The sequence below is a fragment of the Pararge aegeria genome, chromosome 20 (genome assembly GCF_905163445.1).
Source record: "Pararge aegeria chromosome 20, ilParAegt1.1, whole genome shotgun sequence".
NCBI classification, from domain to species: domain Eukaryota; kingdom Metazoa; phylum Arthropoda; class Insecta; order Lepidoptera; family Nymphalidae; genus Pararge; species Pararge aegeria.
This window is the reverse complement of record NC_053199.1, coordinates 9,814,765-9,830,429: the sequence shown is the minus strand read 5'-3', so window position 1 is coordinate 9,830,429 and position 15,665 is coordinate 9,814,765. Positions and strand designations below refer to the sequence as shown.

Genomic DNA, 15,665 nt, shown 5'->3' with positions numbered 1-15,665 from the left:
TCATCTGGAAAAAATAACTGAAAGTTATAAATGTAAGAAACATTTGTAGAATGTTAAATATTGTGCAGCATGTATGTGTCTGTCATGTGCCTTTTTATTATTCTGAATGTATGATTATTTTAATCAAAAGTTGATAAAGTAAAATAATTATAACTTGTAATATATGTTTTCTTTTTATTCCACTACAAGTTAGCCCTTGCCTGCAATCTCACCTGGTGGTGAGTGATGATGCCGTCTAGGATGGTAGCGGACTAACCTGTTAGAGAGTATGGTAGTCATACCACTAATCGGTTTCTACGAGACATCGCACCGGAATAATAAATTGTTTTGTAGCACGTCTTTGTCTGTAGGGTGGTAACCAGCCACGGCCAAAGCCAGATCAGATCAGACCAGGGAAAATTCAGAAATAATAAATTCCCTGCAGGAAATCCAGCCCGGGAACTCCTACTTAAATTCACTGCGCTCACCGTTGCGCCAGGCGGTCGACAAAATTAATTTGATCTATAACACACCTTGCCGTTCAAATATTACCGAAAAGATGTGTCGCATTCAAAATTCAAACGTAGTTAGACGTACTGATTTTGTTTCATTAAACTTAGCTTGAGTTTTAAAGTTGCCAATCGTGAAATCGGAGTTATGTCCATTTGTCCGTTCACGCCTCGATATGATATCTAATTTACATACGAATTATATAATCATTTGGATCATTTGGATCATTTGGATATGCAGTGCTTTTGTGCATGTATGAAGTGCACGCCACTGCTCGTCGTACGCATTGAGTGCGTACTTTGGTTACGTTTTTCATAGTCGAAAAACAAATGATTTAATATAACAACATCCATTGTTTTAAAAGTTCGAACGAAAGTAGGACCAATCCGACTTCGAACATCGGAACTTTACGTGTGAAAACACATGTAATAACTAGCATTCAGTGTTTACGCTCCGATACTACTTGAAGAATCATTTGTTTTATTCGCGCGACCAAATTTCATAAGAACCATGCAAGTGATCGCAGCTTTTGCATTCTCTTTCTCAGTTTGTACACTGGACCGAACCGAAATGGACAAACGTGAACCATGCGATGCCATGGTCTACTTGTGCCGCTTGTAATCAGCAACTCAAATTGAAATTTTATCTATCTTTGACCTACCATCAAGCATGCATTTTCTTGAGACCTCGGGACTCCAAGTTCCATCACTCACAATCGGTTGAGCGATGTTGTTTAACCCGTCGGAATGTGTTCCCATGGTTAAGTTTAGTATGATACAGATTTTAGATAATTAACTGTCCATACGAAATGACAAATTTACGTAAAGTTTTTTTTTATACCTAATTGATAATCGCCTTTAAACAGAGCAACAATTCGGACTGTATTCAAGACATTCTTACAAATGGCCGCCCCGTGTCCGTCAACCTGAGGCGTGGGTATAATTTATGTGCCTGTAACCGCTGTAACTATACCGGCAACCGCTTCTTTCAGACTGGAATATGCTGCTTAGCGGCAAAAATTTATGTTTGTTTCCATCAAAATGAACAAACGAGTTGGCTGACATCCTGACAAATGGTGAAAAAACCGCAAAAGAAAGCTTGTGGTGTCCACAAGCTTTCCACCACAAATATATTCGAATATTTCGTTGCTGTCCCTAGCCTCGAAGAGCACGTTACGCTGTCGGTCCCGTTTACTATCACTTATATGTAAAAATAATCTTTAAAGCCCACTAACTTGCATTGGAGTAGCATGATGAGTCTCCTACTATAACTAAGAACGACTATGCAACACTAGGACGCGGACGTTAAATTTTAGTTCTGTTATTCTATAATAACCCTTACAAAATGTGTAAAGTAAAAGGGACAAAATAAATAAGACTTTGTGATAGTATTCCGTTTCTTATTTGTCCAAATAAATATCTGCGACTAACAATACGAATTCCATAACAACCATTTTGTATATTTTATTTACACAATACCGGGATATGATTCTTTTGCGTCGTTCACAGACCATTTGCGCATTATTCTTATAAATAAACACCTTTTAATGTTGAATAAAATTACATATTATATTAATGTCATTTTAGATACGAAACTGAGGCAAATAGTATACCTATTTTACATTTATAATTAAAACATGCTTGAAACCAAATGTTTACTCTATTTTAATTTGATTCTCTAAACAAGGCAGGTTTCACGTAATTCGTTTTGATGTTTGCATTTCACTTAGTAAATGGGTTCGATTTCGTTTTAAATTGCTGAAATTAATACGTTTATCCGCGGTATATGATATTTATATCTATAAACGCGTAATACACAACCTGCAATTGATATTTCGTAAAACTTCCTAACAAAACTAAAAGAAAACAAGGACATTAAGTTCACCTATTAATTTGAAAATAAAGACGGCTTAATCTCTGCGTGATTATCCATAGGAAGTTTTTACCTTATTCTAATCGTTTATTATGTAACTAAGTATACTTTTTTGTTTATTTGATGCCTAAAGGTTAACGCAGACTGAGCGAGAAAGCGATTTTTAACGGATATTTGTTTTTAACAATCAATCGATCAATCTGTAGGCTCCATTTTTCAACGTGGACCATTTTGAGAGCACACCTCTGCAATATTGATCTAGCCAATGCCAGGTACCTTTCTAAGTGGTTAATCAGGCAGGAAGTCATCTTATGTTGTGTTTACTAAATATATATACACCTAATTTATAACATCATCTATTTCCAGATCTGATAGATTCATAAATGCTTTGTAAGATAGTATTTTATGTTTCATCTTACTTCTCTATTTAATTATATTTAAAGAAAAAACTCAGCCAGACGAAATAAGTACGCATGTATATATCACTACGTCTTGTGATTTTTTCAGAGATGGCAGAACTGTTACAGCAAATCATAAAAATCGTCTAATACCGACCGACACATTTGGCTACCGACGTTGTTATTTATAATTCAAGTTGATAGCTCCGTTGTAAAGAAGATGTAATGGGAAGTGAGTTATCTCATAGTCGGCATTCTAAATTTAATCATAATTCGAGATTCAGTTTTACGGGTTTTAATTTATGTTTAATAAGTTTGACCTATATTTACCTTGAATTCAAGTAGCTATAGGTGCAACGCTATTTCCATTTACTTTTTTTTAACATACAAACCTCCTCAAATCTCTTTTTAAACACAATTAAAGTTGAGTTTTGTTTACGTTCCTTATCTCATCTCTGTATTAACATCTTAGATGATTTATCATTACCATCTGTCGAGTTTGCCACTCGATCTGCGTTGACCTTTGGACCTTTAGAAAGGTGTCAATCTACGCGAAATGTGGAGAAATTAAAATAAAACAATAAAATATCGTGACATTACTATCTAATTTAATCAGACGGCAAGTACATAATAATTATAGTAATTCGTTTCTTCATACCCCAGTTTGTTACCGTTTACACCACACAGCATTTTATGCCTTTACAATTACCACTACTTGTTCAGGTCATCTGGATATGAGCGGCGAAGAACACAAACCTTTTAGTTTAGTTTGAAAATTTGAGTACAGTGTGATTATTGAATAAATAATGATGTTCATGAATTCTTTTCTAAGGTTGACAATGATAAGTAATACTAGTAAGTAGTTAGACGTAGTTTGTATGGCGTGACTTTGCATGGCTGCAGGACGCTCACCGCTGACGACGTGTACGACGACCGACGCGGAATCTGGTAAAAAAGAAAACATTTGATTAGTACCTAACATTCGAATGCCTTTTACCTGCACCTAGAACGCTTAGATAATTTGCGTGCTCGCAATCGTCGAGTATTGAAACAGTCAACAGTACAAAGCAAAATTGACCTAATGCACCTCGTTTTACAGTCACAAATTCGGTAATCTTGTCTTTCATGTTGCTAAAAGCGTTTGGTTTAGAACTGTATACAAATAAGAGCTTTAAACCTACGTACACATATTCCATTTTACTGTGACATTAGAGCTTCGGTAGTCGAAAATGACCTTCGACACATCTTATACTAAGGGCACTGATGTTAAACGGATATCACGGTTCATGATTATTACCAGCACCGGCAGCTGCTTATACGTTGATGGCTTTTAAGGTATTTTTATCGGCCCAAAACTTCTGGTTCAAATTAAGTGGATTTACAGCAGATTGAAGCTGGTTCCAAAATTTGCATGTACGTGGAAAAAAATATTCACACATCCCAAGCTTCATACGTTCTCGAATACTTTAACGGTCTACGCACGTGCTTCTCCTTTCCATGATTCATTTTGTAACGCAATGCCAAATGGTCGGCCTTGGAAATGTAGTAAAATATAAGTAATATATTATGAAAATGTGTATGTGTGCTGCCGCTGAGACGGTTGTGTTCGGATCGTTTTGCGGGGTTTTCTTCTAAAATATCATTGCCTCTAACATAGTTTTTTTTTTCAATATATGATACCAAACAAGCGAGCAAGCAGACCACTATAGGTTTCGCAGGAACTGCCAAACGGAAGTTCAAGGAATATCAAACAACCAGCACGTTTAACATTTTCTCCACGGAGAATGTTCAAAGTATTTTGTACGGGTGGAAATTATATATTACATACAATATCCAAATAAATTACGTGTAATTAGAAACGGTGATAGAGAGGAGGAGTTCGGGTTCACGTTCGGGGGGGCCGAGTTCGAACCCCAGCCCGTCACCTCAAATTTTTCTTCATTATGTGCGCGATTAAATATCACTTGCTTTAACAGTAAAGGAAATCATGGTGAGGAAAATTCATGCCTGAGAATTCTCGTTATTGTTCTCAAGGCGTGTTTAATCCACCAATTCGCACTTAGCCAGCGTGAGAGGTGATCCGTATCCTATAGTGGGCCGCAAATGGATGATAATGATGATCAAACAAGGGTACCGTTTCCAACATCCCAAATCATTGACAACTTCTTCTTTTTCCCATTTGCCGTATTTTGGCTGGTGGATAACTGAATTTTATTCCTTGTGAGTAGATATAATCGGCGGATTAAACTTTATTCTCCTGGCTTAGCTATACGTGCAGGTTGTGGGAAAGATAACTTGGGATCCTTACCAGAACTACTGGGCGCACACGTATAGTTCCCAGAGTCCCTGGGCGATGCTCGTGCTATCAGCAGTCTGCTGGTACGCGTCCTCTGCTCCGTCTCCACGCTTATGCCACCTCTTTGCGCGTAGTTCACCACGTTCGCGCCCCGGTACCAGTAGATGAAACTGGACATAGTAATACTATATTAAATAATAAAAAACTGTGCTAATATAAATAAACTGGAGTTGTGACAATGCATGGTGCTTGTCAGTTATCAAGCATCGATTACAGCATCTTTATGTTTCTGGTGGTGTGAGCGATGTGGTGTTATAGGTGGTAAGTTCTGGGTTCGAACCTAAGGTGGTAACTATAGCGCGGCCAATATATCCGCGGACCAAAAAGTGAACCATGTTCTTAATATGATGAAAAACTACATATCTAGAAAGAGATGTGATGTAATGAGATGTAAATAAAACAAATTGAGCATATTGTTACTATTTTAAGCCTAGTTACAAAGCCTAGGTTTTGGAATTTAGAGCAGTTTTGTGGCTCAATGTGCTTACATAATCTAAAATATCGACTCACCATCTACAATTGAGAATATATACAACGTGTAAATGAAATCCGAAATAATACTTGAGGTAGGTACATTGATTACTGTCTCTGAGACTTATCTGTGAAACCGAAAACCTAATAGTTTTTTAGTAAACAACTTCCATAGTTTTTACTGAAAGAAACCAGGTACATCCCTAACATAACATTCAAATTTGAAATTATGTGCCTGTCCCTTTATTAGGTACACGTACGTACGCGTAGCGTAGTAGCGTAGCGTACTATGCTCGCGTCGGTCTTTTATCTTCAATAGGGTTGTCATAAATAAACACTTAGAATGTTTTGAATTCCGTTGTATGATAAAATAAATGTGCTTCTTTTGATTTAATATTTTTACATACATCAACATAATTTCGTAATTCAGTTACAAGTTGTATAGCGCTAAAGAGTTACTTAAGAAAATAGTAAGTTATTAAAAAGATACCTCGGGGGATCTGGCGCATGCCTGGCTATGCAAGTAAGATTAATATCTGACCCGGCGCGCACAAACAACTCCGGGCCCGAAAGAATTTCCGCTTTGGAAACTGGAACAAAACATCCTTATTAAATCGACATCATTTTCCTTCTTATTTGTTTGAATAATATAAGGGAGCTACTGTAAATAAGGAAGATATCGTAAGGAGTAGAAACTTCATTGTTCTGTGAATACAGGGTTCACATAAGGCGCAAGCCTAATTGAATGATGTGGCGCGGACGTGTCACTGATATTTTACCATTTTCATACAAAACACATACATGCCCGATAGACATCCGTTTCGCCGATGTTTATTTAATAGTAATAAGTAAAGATGGAACAGTTTGCTTCCTGATGGAATGTCACCAACAATCGTTTATAAACAGAATTGTTGGCAGGACAAGCAAGGAACTTGTCCTACAAATCGTCATTCTGTGTCCATCAACCCACTAGAGGCGTAGGTGTTAATGCGATAGGTAAGAGCAAAGTTAGTAGAATAACATTCATGATGATACGTGGCTATCATGATTCTTTTTTTGTTATGGTGACAAGTCGAAGACGCTTTTTTCACCCAGCAAAATGTATTTAAAAAAAAGCATTGATGAATTCTTGTGAAGTTCTCTACCTACTTAGGAAAGTCTTGTAAAAATCATATCACCGTTCTGAAGATTAAACTTAGTAAAGACGAAACTTACATACGGTATATTGATGGGTATTTAATAATAATTGGATTCACATAGAATCATATCATGATATCTATAATCTTAATAAAATAAATCTAAAACAGATACATCAATTTATTTTTTTTGTAATAGTAGGCTTGCCTTTGACTGTTGCAATATTATGCCTGATGTCTAAGTTGGGACGTGTTAGCTCACACTTTATGTTCGCTCCTGGCTAGAAGGTACTAAAGATAAATATATCAGAAATGTGGATCGTTACCTCATACCTACTAATTCCATATAACATAAAGATTCTCCACCCGTAAGCCTACAAAATCAATTATTCTGAAGAGATACAGCAATCTATTAACCTCATTTCGGGGATGAGCAAAGACAAAATATCTTATTTTATTCAGACAAATGTTTATATTCATGAAATTAATTTATCTGTAATACTGATATCTTAAGCATTTTTACAAAATCTTTCATCAAAGAATATTATAATAACCAAACGGCACCACAATTTAAATGACCAAGAAGACCCATTTTTTATCGAGAATAATCCTAACAAAATTATAAATATTGCAAATACCAAATTCAAATGCATTATAGTTTATGTCCATAATATGAATATTAAAAAATAATTAATGAATGAATGAATACACTTTTATTGTACACCAATTGAAACAAAAGTAGTTACAGAGATATAAATACATATCAAGAGAGTACAATTTGGTGGCCTTATCGCTACATAGCTATTTCTTCCAGGCAACCAATGGCGTAAAAGGAAAAAACATAGAAAAGAGGTAAAAAATACCTTAATAAAAAGGCTAACTAAGGCTTTAAGTGTTCTTCTGAATATCTAAAAGAGTAAAAAAATATTGTTTAAAATAAGCTCTTACCATTAAAATTACAGGAGATGACTTTCGGTGTAATCTCCTGTAATTTTGATGTCCTATAAGTGTCTAGAACACTTAAAGTTTGGGTTAAGAATAAAATCTCATAGTCACTAAGCGGGCAATAAAAAGAGCTCTGTTCGAAGGTACTCCGCAAACTCCAAACCTAAAGTTTCAATTGGTGTAGAATAAAGCTTGAAGGACAAATGGTTTTGGAGTGCAAAGTACTGGAATTGCGATACCGCACAAAACGATATACCGCACTACTGTCTATAAATAAATGCTCGTAGAGAAGCTACCATAGAGCATGAAAACGCCTACAGAACTTAGAGTCAGTCAGTCAACTGCTGGGTCTAGGTCTCTTTTCTCTTGTAGATGGATGGATTGGTTGAGACGAATACAGACAATGGCAGTGGTTTTTATTACTTTCTTGTCTGATTGTATGGATGTTGAATATCACTTGATGTTATTACTTAAGATTTTCACGTATCGTAGTTAGGATATGTTATATAACGACTGAAATACTGACACCTCTCTCGAAAATAAGGATCGATACCTTTATTCAGTAATGGGATATTTACCGAGTCATTAGAGTTAAATTAATATCGTATAAAGAACAAAAAGAGTAACCTTTGTGTTAGTAATAAAGGTTAAAAAATAATACAAGGTTTTCTTTTGTCTTTTACGGATATAGTAGGAAAGTATGTTCTTGAGGAGTAAACAAAATCTCTTTATCTTGTCACTGAAACGGTGAACAGCTTGCTTGTACATTTCCCACAAAGGTATCCGCTTACGGCCTCGACTAAAGCCTATGATTAAGAAAGCTAAAAGTTTCCGACGCAGCTTAGTTCTTAAGCTGTGTTTGCAAGTTGGAGACTGGAACACATGTAAGGAGATTAGACCCGTTTTTGAGAAAGCCTTGCTATTTATTATTACCTTCTTTGCTTTTACAAGTAGCTGTAGTTTAATCGCTAGACACTTAGGACGGTACTTATAAACGGACGGTAATTAAAGTAATTAATTGTAAGACTGGTTGCTACTTTAAAAGTTATCAGAGTCAAACTCAAAACTCTTCTTTGTTAAGCATAGTTTTTTGAGTTTGACTAATCAAACATTATCATGTTTATAAGTAATACCTTCAGCATGGAAATGCGAACATTTCATCACACTTGCTCGTAAGTCTTAACATGGACCTTATTACATCTTCATAAGCTTATCATCCAAGATATTAGACAGGCGTGTTTTATATAAAATTACCGTACCTATATGTATTTTATTATCTATAAACACTTTTGACATATATAGTATAACTATATATTATAACACACTTGTTGTGATAGAGCTCGTCCGGAATTACTACAGCCATTTGTAGTATGATTCAACGGGTACAAACCACGATCATATTTTGGATTTGTCGATATTTCGACCCAGTTGCATGGATGTGTCAGCAACCCAGCTGCAACCACGACCAACTAATATAACGACACACCACGACAAACTATACTTAAGAAATGTTGATTAACCACGAAAATCTTCGTTAAATCTTTAATCTACCGCCATGTTTATTTCTACCACCAAATGCTGCTTGGCAGCATAACTATATAATATTACATTGATATATTTCAGTAGTTGTAAACCTCGGTCAAAGTCAAAGTCGAAAATATCTTTATTCAAGTATAGGTGGCACTTTTGATGAACCTTTTTGTGACAGAGCTCATCTGGACTACCGCCATGATTTTTTATGCTGAAAAGCAGCATTGCTCTATTCCGGTCTAAATAGCGTAGTTGCAGGTGTAATAACAGGCACATGAGGCTTAACACCTACGCTGTAGATTTTTTATTTATTTACAAATACTCCTTATTTGTACTCCAAAACATGTAAAAATGTTAACAACACCTGTAATAAGAATTTTAAGACCGTGAAAAGGGTAAAAAATGTTTTTATTCATACAAACCTATTATGAATTTTATTTGAATAGTGTACTTTGATATAACAACTATGCATTTTAATTTATGCTACGAGCGGAACACACTGAATACGAACAGGAAACTAGGAGGTGGCTGTTACGTTTGGAATTGGGAAATGAATTTCACCTACGGTGCGTTCGAAATACTGTGTCATTAAAGTAAAAATTTTGTAATGACATCCTTACGAATGAACTTGTTATGAATAGTCAAGTAGTTACGTCATATCTGAATTTACATTTTAAAAATATATTTACATATAACTTTCTTAAAAATAATCACACCTTTTCAAGCTTATCGGTCAAAGGCTGGCACTATTTTATGACTTGTTATATTGGTTTATTTAAGACTGGCAGTTGCCCAAGTTCTGCGTTTTACAAACCCCGTGGAAATCATTTGTTTTCCTGGTATAAAAATAAGCATATGGTATCCATCTTTTCGACTAACTCTATATAAAGTTGATTGGTTGCATAGTTAGTGCTTGTAGGAAGGACAAACAAACAAACAATTACACTTTCGCATTAATAATTTAAAATATTGATAAGTAATAAACTATTTTACTATGGCGTTAGTAATCTCAATGTCTCAAAGTTTTTAATTCTTCAAGAGTTTTTTTCTTACTTTTTACATTAAAATTATTCTAAGCATTTTTGTACAATGGACATAACTTACAGCCTATTTGAAAAAGGAATTTGTAGCATTTATAATTTTGCTAAAAATATTCAGCTTCATCATCTTAACTTTAGGATTTTGATTTTCTTTCGACGCCTAAGACTACAACGAAAATTCGTTTGAACTGCCGCTTTTCCGCCGCCGCCGAGTGAAGCATGACTAATTAATGTTTCCTATGTTAAATATTTCATTTATTTAGTAATGACCTGCTCATTTGGTCTAATAAATCATGTTTGACTATGGATATTAGTTAGTAGGTGTTTCTGGTTTAGTAATAGAAAATATTTGATTTGGTTTACTGCCATGTCTCTAAGAATAGGTTGAGACAACGGTTCCGTTTATTTACTAGTTAAACGTGGTTATAAACATTCAATACCGCCAAACTTCAATGTAGCAAATATAGGGGCGAGTTTTGAACCCTCGCAGCTTTGATTTTAAGTTTACGAACGAAGTTATCGCCATCATCACATATGCAGTGGCGTGCATAAATGGTAAGACACAGGGTATGCTCTAAACGGGCAGATTCTATAAAATCTGCTGATTCTGGAAAACATCTCCAGTACGTGTCATGAATAAATCTAAGGGTAAGCATTGTTAGAGTTATAAAAAGCCTACAGTTTAGTTTTTACTAAGCACGCTATTGCTCATATTCGCATATATTTTATTTAAAGTACGCATCAAAAGCGCCATCAATGTGCCTATTTGAATAAAGAAATATTTGACTTAGACTTTGACTTTGGTTGGTTCTTTGAATTCCTTTAAGATGAAGACGTCAATTCCTTTTCATGCACACAACCGTGTTACATTTGTATTTATGACACCTCGTTCGGGTAAAGCTTAAAACAAAGTGTCTTTTTTAAATATCAAACACAAAGTATGATTCTATTATAAATAACCGATTCATGTATCAGGTTTGTGACTGTAGTAAATTCAATTAGATTAGAGTAAAGTATAGTTAGTCTATGAATGTATGACAGGTAATATTATAATTTTCCTTTGTGCAAGATAATAAACTTCAGAACTTACCAACAACTGTAAGCCAGAACGATAAACTGATCTTAGGCTCAGTGGACACTTGGCATTCATAGCCACCGGAGTCGCGTGGTTGAGCGTGTGCCACCCGCAGAGTCCATTCGTCCGAGCCGTCAGTGTGAAGTGCCGCGAACCGCGCGTCGCTGCTATACGTGTGAACACCCACTGTCAGTATGTGGAGGTCACGTTTGCGAATCCAGGATACCTAAAGACAAGATATAAATATTCGTTAGTTACGATTACCAATATTTAATTGTCTTAGGCTAACACAACCTGACTGATTTATCAATCAAGACTTTCGGCCACTGATGCTAAAATTCATATATGCATTATTATCTCTCGCACGAAATGCATTTATAGAATTAACAATTTATTCAGAATACGCTTTTAAAAAACATGATTAGCAACTCAAACCTTCTTGAGCTATTGAGATATTTTTGTATGTACCTACAACGATCCAGATGTGTTAGTGTTCGTGAGTACTCAATCACGCGTCTCCGGAGAATAGTTTAGTCACACGGGAATACATTTTCGCGCGCCAAGTTTTCCCAGTAATTTTATCAGCATGCTATTTCTGACTTATTATTATTGCTAGGTTATAAGGACGTAGTGTATGACCCATAGAGTATACAAACACGGACGTCAGACCATATCGCTGCCCGTCCGTGAAAATCCGTGACCTTGGTCCCTACTGAAAATCAGTTTTGCAGTATTCCTCGGCAGGTACTTACTGCCATGGTTCTATAGCACAGAGCTGAGTAGGTGACCCTTTGACAGCAACGATGAAAAATACTCCTTAATTATTGCATTTTTTATTGCGTTTCTCTGTATTTGTATGTTGAAATATATTGTGGTTAATTAAAATATTTATTACTACATTATTACATCAAGACTTACTCTCACGCTCGTATACAAAATAAATATATACAGTGCAGCCAAAACAACATAAATATACTTACCTAGATACATAGAGATTCATACACTTAAATATAATTGCATATATACATATTTGCACCGGTCGGAGGATTACACCCCGGCAGGGGAGACCAGACGGCCGGGGGTCAGGGCGACAGGCTAAGAAATCGGCGTACTATCCTAGCCGAGTCAAGCAACACCACTTTCTGCATCTTGGCTGCCAGTGAGCTGCCACAGAACCTTAGTCGTCTCAGATGGTGTGCTAGGGTAACTGGTATATGGTGTACTAGGCTAACTGGGTTATTATTATGTTTTTGTTTTTTATTAAAGAGGCCAGCGCTTGACGACAATCATGCCCAAAAGCAATGATGAGGTCTAGGTTAGAGCACGCTTGCCTAGAAAAAAGACTATTCACTCTAAAGGTAATCAAATTATACGTGGCAGGAAACACAGTTGCCGGGAGGGCGTTCCACATCTTAGCGGTACGTATCAGAAACGTGAATAAAAAAAAATGTGTGATAACGTCAAGGGGCTGGTCTATACCTAACTTATAATGCAATATGAGACAGGTAGGTTATCAAAATTTAACCCAGAGAAGATAAATAGCACAACGACAAGGCCAAAACAATACATTCAAAGGGAATTTAGGGATCATAAAAATAAATCTTCGGCCATTTAGATTACATGTTTTGCCAAAACGAGTGGTTTAATTGCGTTCTAGCGTTTTATTGCTCGCCCAATTACAATGAACATTCGTAATTTATAAGGCTTTTATTGTTTGTTTACTATCCGTCTAAGCCTATTCTCACACGGGGTGACTGAAATGAAAAAGGTGAAATTTAAAAAAGCGGATTTGGAAATGTATTTATAGGTATCGTAATTACTGAATACGGCTAAAAGTCTTGAAAAGGCCACTATTAATTACCCAAGGCCGGCAGGCGGCAGCATGAATATTAATGTTCTCACAAGGGTAGATTGATGATTTTTTTTCATGGGGGAAATCCTCATGGATACCACCGCGCCAGGGAGTGCCTCTGCTCTGGTGTTTATGTCGGACTCGTACCGACTAAAACCCCACGGTGTTCATACCAATCGCCTGGTGGCTGGGCCACCGGAACGCTTTTTTGGTACTGCGAAATATCTTTACATCTAACCTAACCTAACTTAAGATATTAGTACCAGAGAACTTCTTTGAAAATAATAGATCCCTGTCAGGGATCTCCCACTGCACCAGAGAGGTCGTCAAAAAGAAAAATAAAAAACTTAGGGCTTGAGCGGAGGAAAGTGCTAGCAAGTGGCCTACTTGTCTATTTCATTGTAATTGTATCTACGCAGGAATTAATTAGGTATGTGACGTCATCTGAGACCTAATACTTTTATTTGTGATCCTTCTTTTTCTCCTCCGACATGGTGTGTTACGTCTATACTTAGTTGTTTTTAATAATTACAGTGCGTCGGGGTGATGTGCGAATTTTTTCATATTATCGTCTACATAAACGTCAACTAATTTTTTTTTTCTTTTATTTATGACTACCATAACTTGTTATATTCAATTATCAAGTTCAATATAACACGTTGTGGTTGTAAACATTGAATGGCATCGCGAATACAGTGAACTCTTTAGTTATCTTAAAATAGGCGCTACATCGTCCATATTTATAAGGTCATTATAAATTCAGCAATTCAATATGGCGGATAGACAAGTGCTGTAAACCTGTGCTCGTAGTTTCGATGCTTAAATTTGGCGTTAAATATCACAGTACCTATATGTATTGTTATATTTAATTTGATGTAGAAGTACAAGTGCGTATGTTTAAATACGGATTACCAGATCTTGTGTTTGATTCCGGGTTCTGATCAATGTTATTTTGTATTTGGTTTCCTTCACTGATATTGTCGTAGTAGGTAATCGCACAGAATTAAGAAATAGTAATTTTAATTAACATTTTGCAATAATCGCTAAGCCCGCATCGGTACTGTGTGAAGGATTGAAGCTCTATTCTTCTCTCCTATGAGAGAGGAGACATGTGCCCATATATCATATCAGGCAGGCATAATGATGATGGAAAGTAACGATCTTAAAATAAACAATACCAATTTTAAAAAGAGACTTAAGAAAAAAAAAATATTACTTTTTTATAATTTAATGCTTAGTTTGGAACGAACGAACAAAGGGGCAATGCTGCCAGTATCTTAGGAATTGTGCCTCGCTGCGGTGGTTTCGAGGACGTTTTAGATTTTATTTAGTTTTAAATAGTTTATTTTAGGTTATATTTATAAATAATATTTTATATTAAATGTTTCTATTCTATTTAATGCTTTACAATAATATAATACGAAGTCGCACGCGCAAAAAGGTTTTTAAATCTACTTTTAGTAGGTAAGCGGATGAAGATATGTAATTTGATCGCACAAGGCAGCTGAAATAGTGTTTTGAATGCTTACAGTCCTGGTCTGGCGCCACAGTGAGCACTGCGAATTTAATTAGGAGATCCCAGGTTTACTTCCCGGAGGGGCAATTAAGGATTTTATATTTGAATTCTCTCTGGTCGGAGGCTTTAGCCGTGGTTGGTTACCCTACAGACAGTCGCGCAGAAACCGATTAGAGGTATGACCACCATACTCCAAAACACGTAGCCCGCTACCACCTTAGACCATATATTATATTTTTATTTCGAGACTATAGGCTAGTGTTATATAATTGCTTTTATACTTCCAACTTTGATATTACATAGCACGATTCCTAAAGTACTCTTTACTAGTGAGCACCTCTTGAAGCAGAGGGTTAAAAGGAAATGAGGTTTAAAGTTGCATCATTTGAACAAGGGACTTAAAATAACACTGGTTTTGTACGGTGCCTAGGTATTTCTCTAGTTTTCCTGTTTATTCCCCAACTATTGTGAAACGAAACGGGGATTTTAATGTAAGTTTACTATTAAATTCCTACAAAGATACCTAGTTGAACTAAATAGGCAGAACGACTCTAAGACACAAGTAATTGTATTGACATAGGGTTGGTATCGTTTGAGTAACGAACTTGTCTAAATGTGCGTTTTAAGAAATAAAAATATCACTTGCTTCAACGATGAAGGTAAACATCGTGTGAAAACCCGCATACCTGAGAGATCTCCATAATGTTCTCAAAGGTGCGTGAAGTCCACCAATACGCACTGGGCCAGCGTGGTGGACTACGACCAATCATTGTTGGCCCGTGCCCAGTTGTGGGCCGGTAATGGGTTGGTGTGATGATAATAAATAAATAAATGTACTACGACAATACACACATCGCCATCTAGCCCCAAAGTAAGCGTAGCTTGTGTTATGGGTACTAAGATGTCTGATAAATATTATTATGAATAATATATATAAATACTTATAATATACAGATAAACACCCAGACACTGAAAAACATACATG

At 36.0% G+C, this 15,665-nt stretch overlaps 1 protein-coding gene across 2 annotated transcripts in view; it reads right to left on the bottom strand.

Annotated features, from left to right (window-relative positions):
• Positions 1–2,938: 2,938 nt before the first annotated feature.
• The window catches only part of LOC120632621 (hemicentin-2-like), a 96,723-nt gene continuing 83,996 nt past the window's right edge, over positions 2,939–15,665 (bottom strand). The window contains exons 3-6 of one of the 2 annotated variants that reach the window (XM_039902564.1): positions 11,328–11,538; positions 6,077–6,176; positions 5,068–5,240; positions 2,939–3,704 (exon numbers count right to left, since the gene is read on the bottom strand). In XM_039902564.1, the coding sequence (XP_039758498.1) occupies positions 3,484–3,704; positions 5,068–5,240; positions 6,077–6,176; positions 11,328–11,538 (705 nt within the window). In that variant the 3' untranslated portion in view covers positions 2,939–3,483. The remainder of the gene's footprint in view (positions 3,705–5,067; positions 5,241–6,076; positions 6,177–11,327; positions 11,539–15,665) is intronic. The other variant, XM_039902565.1, reaches the window with a different exon arrangement.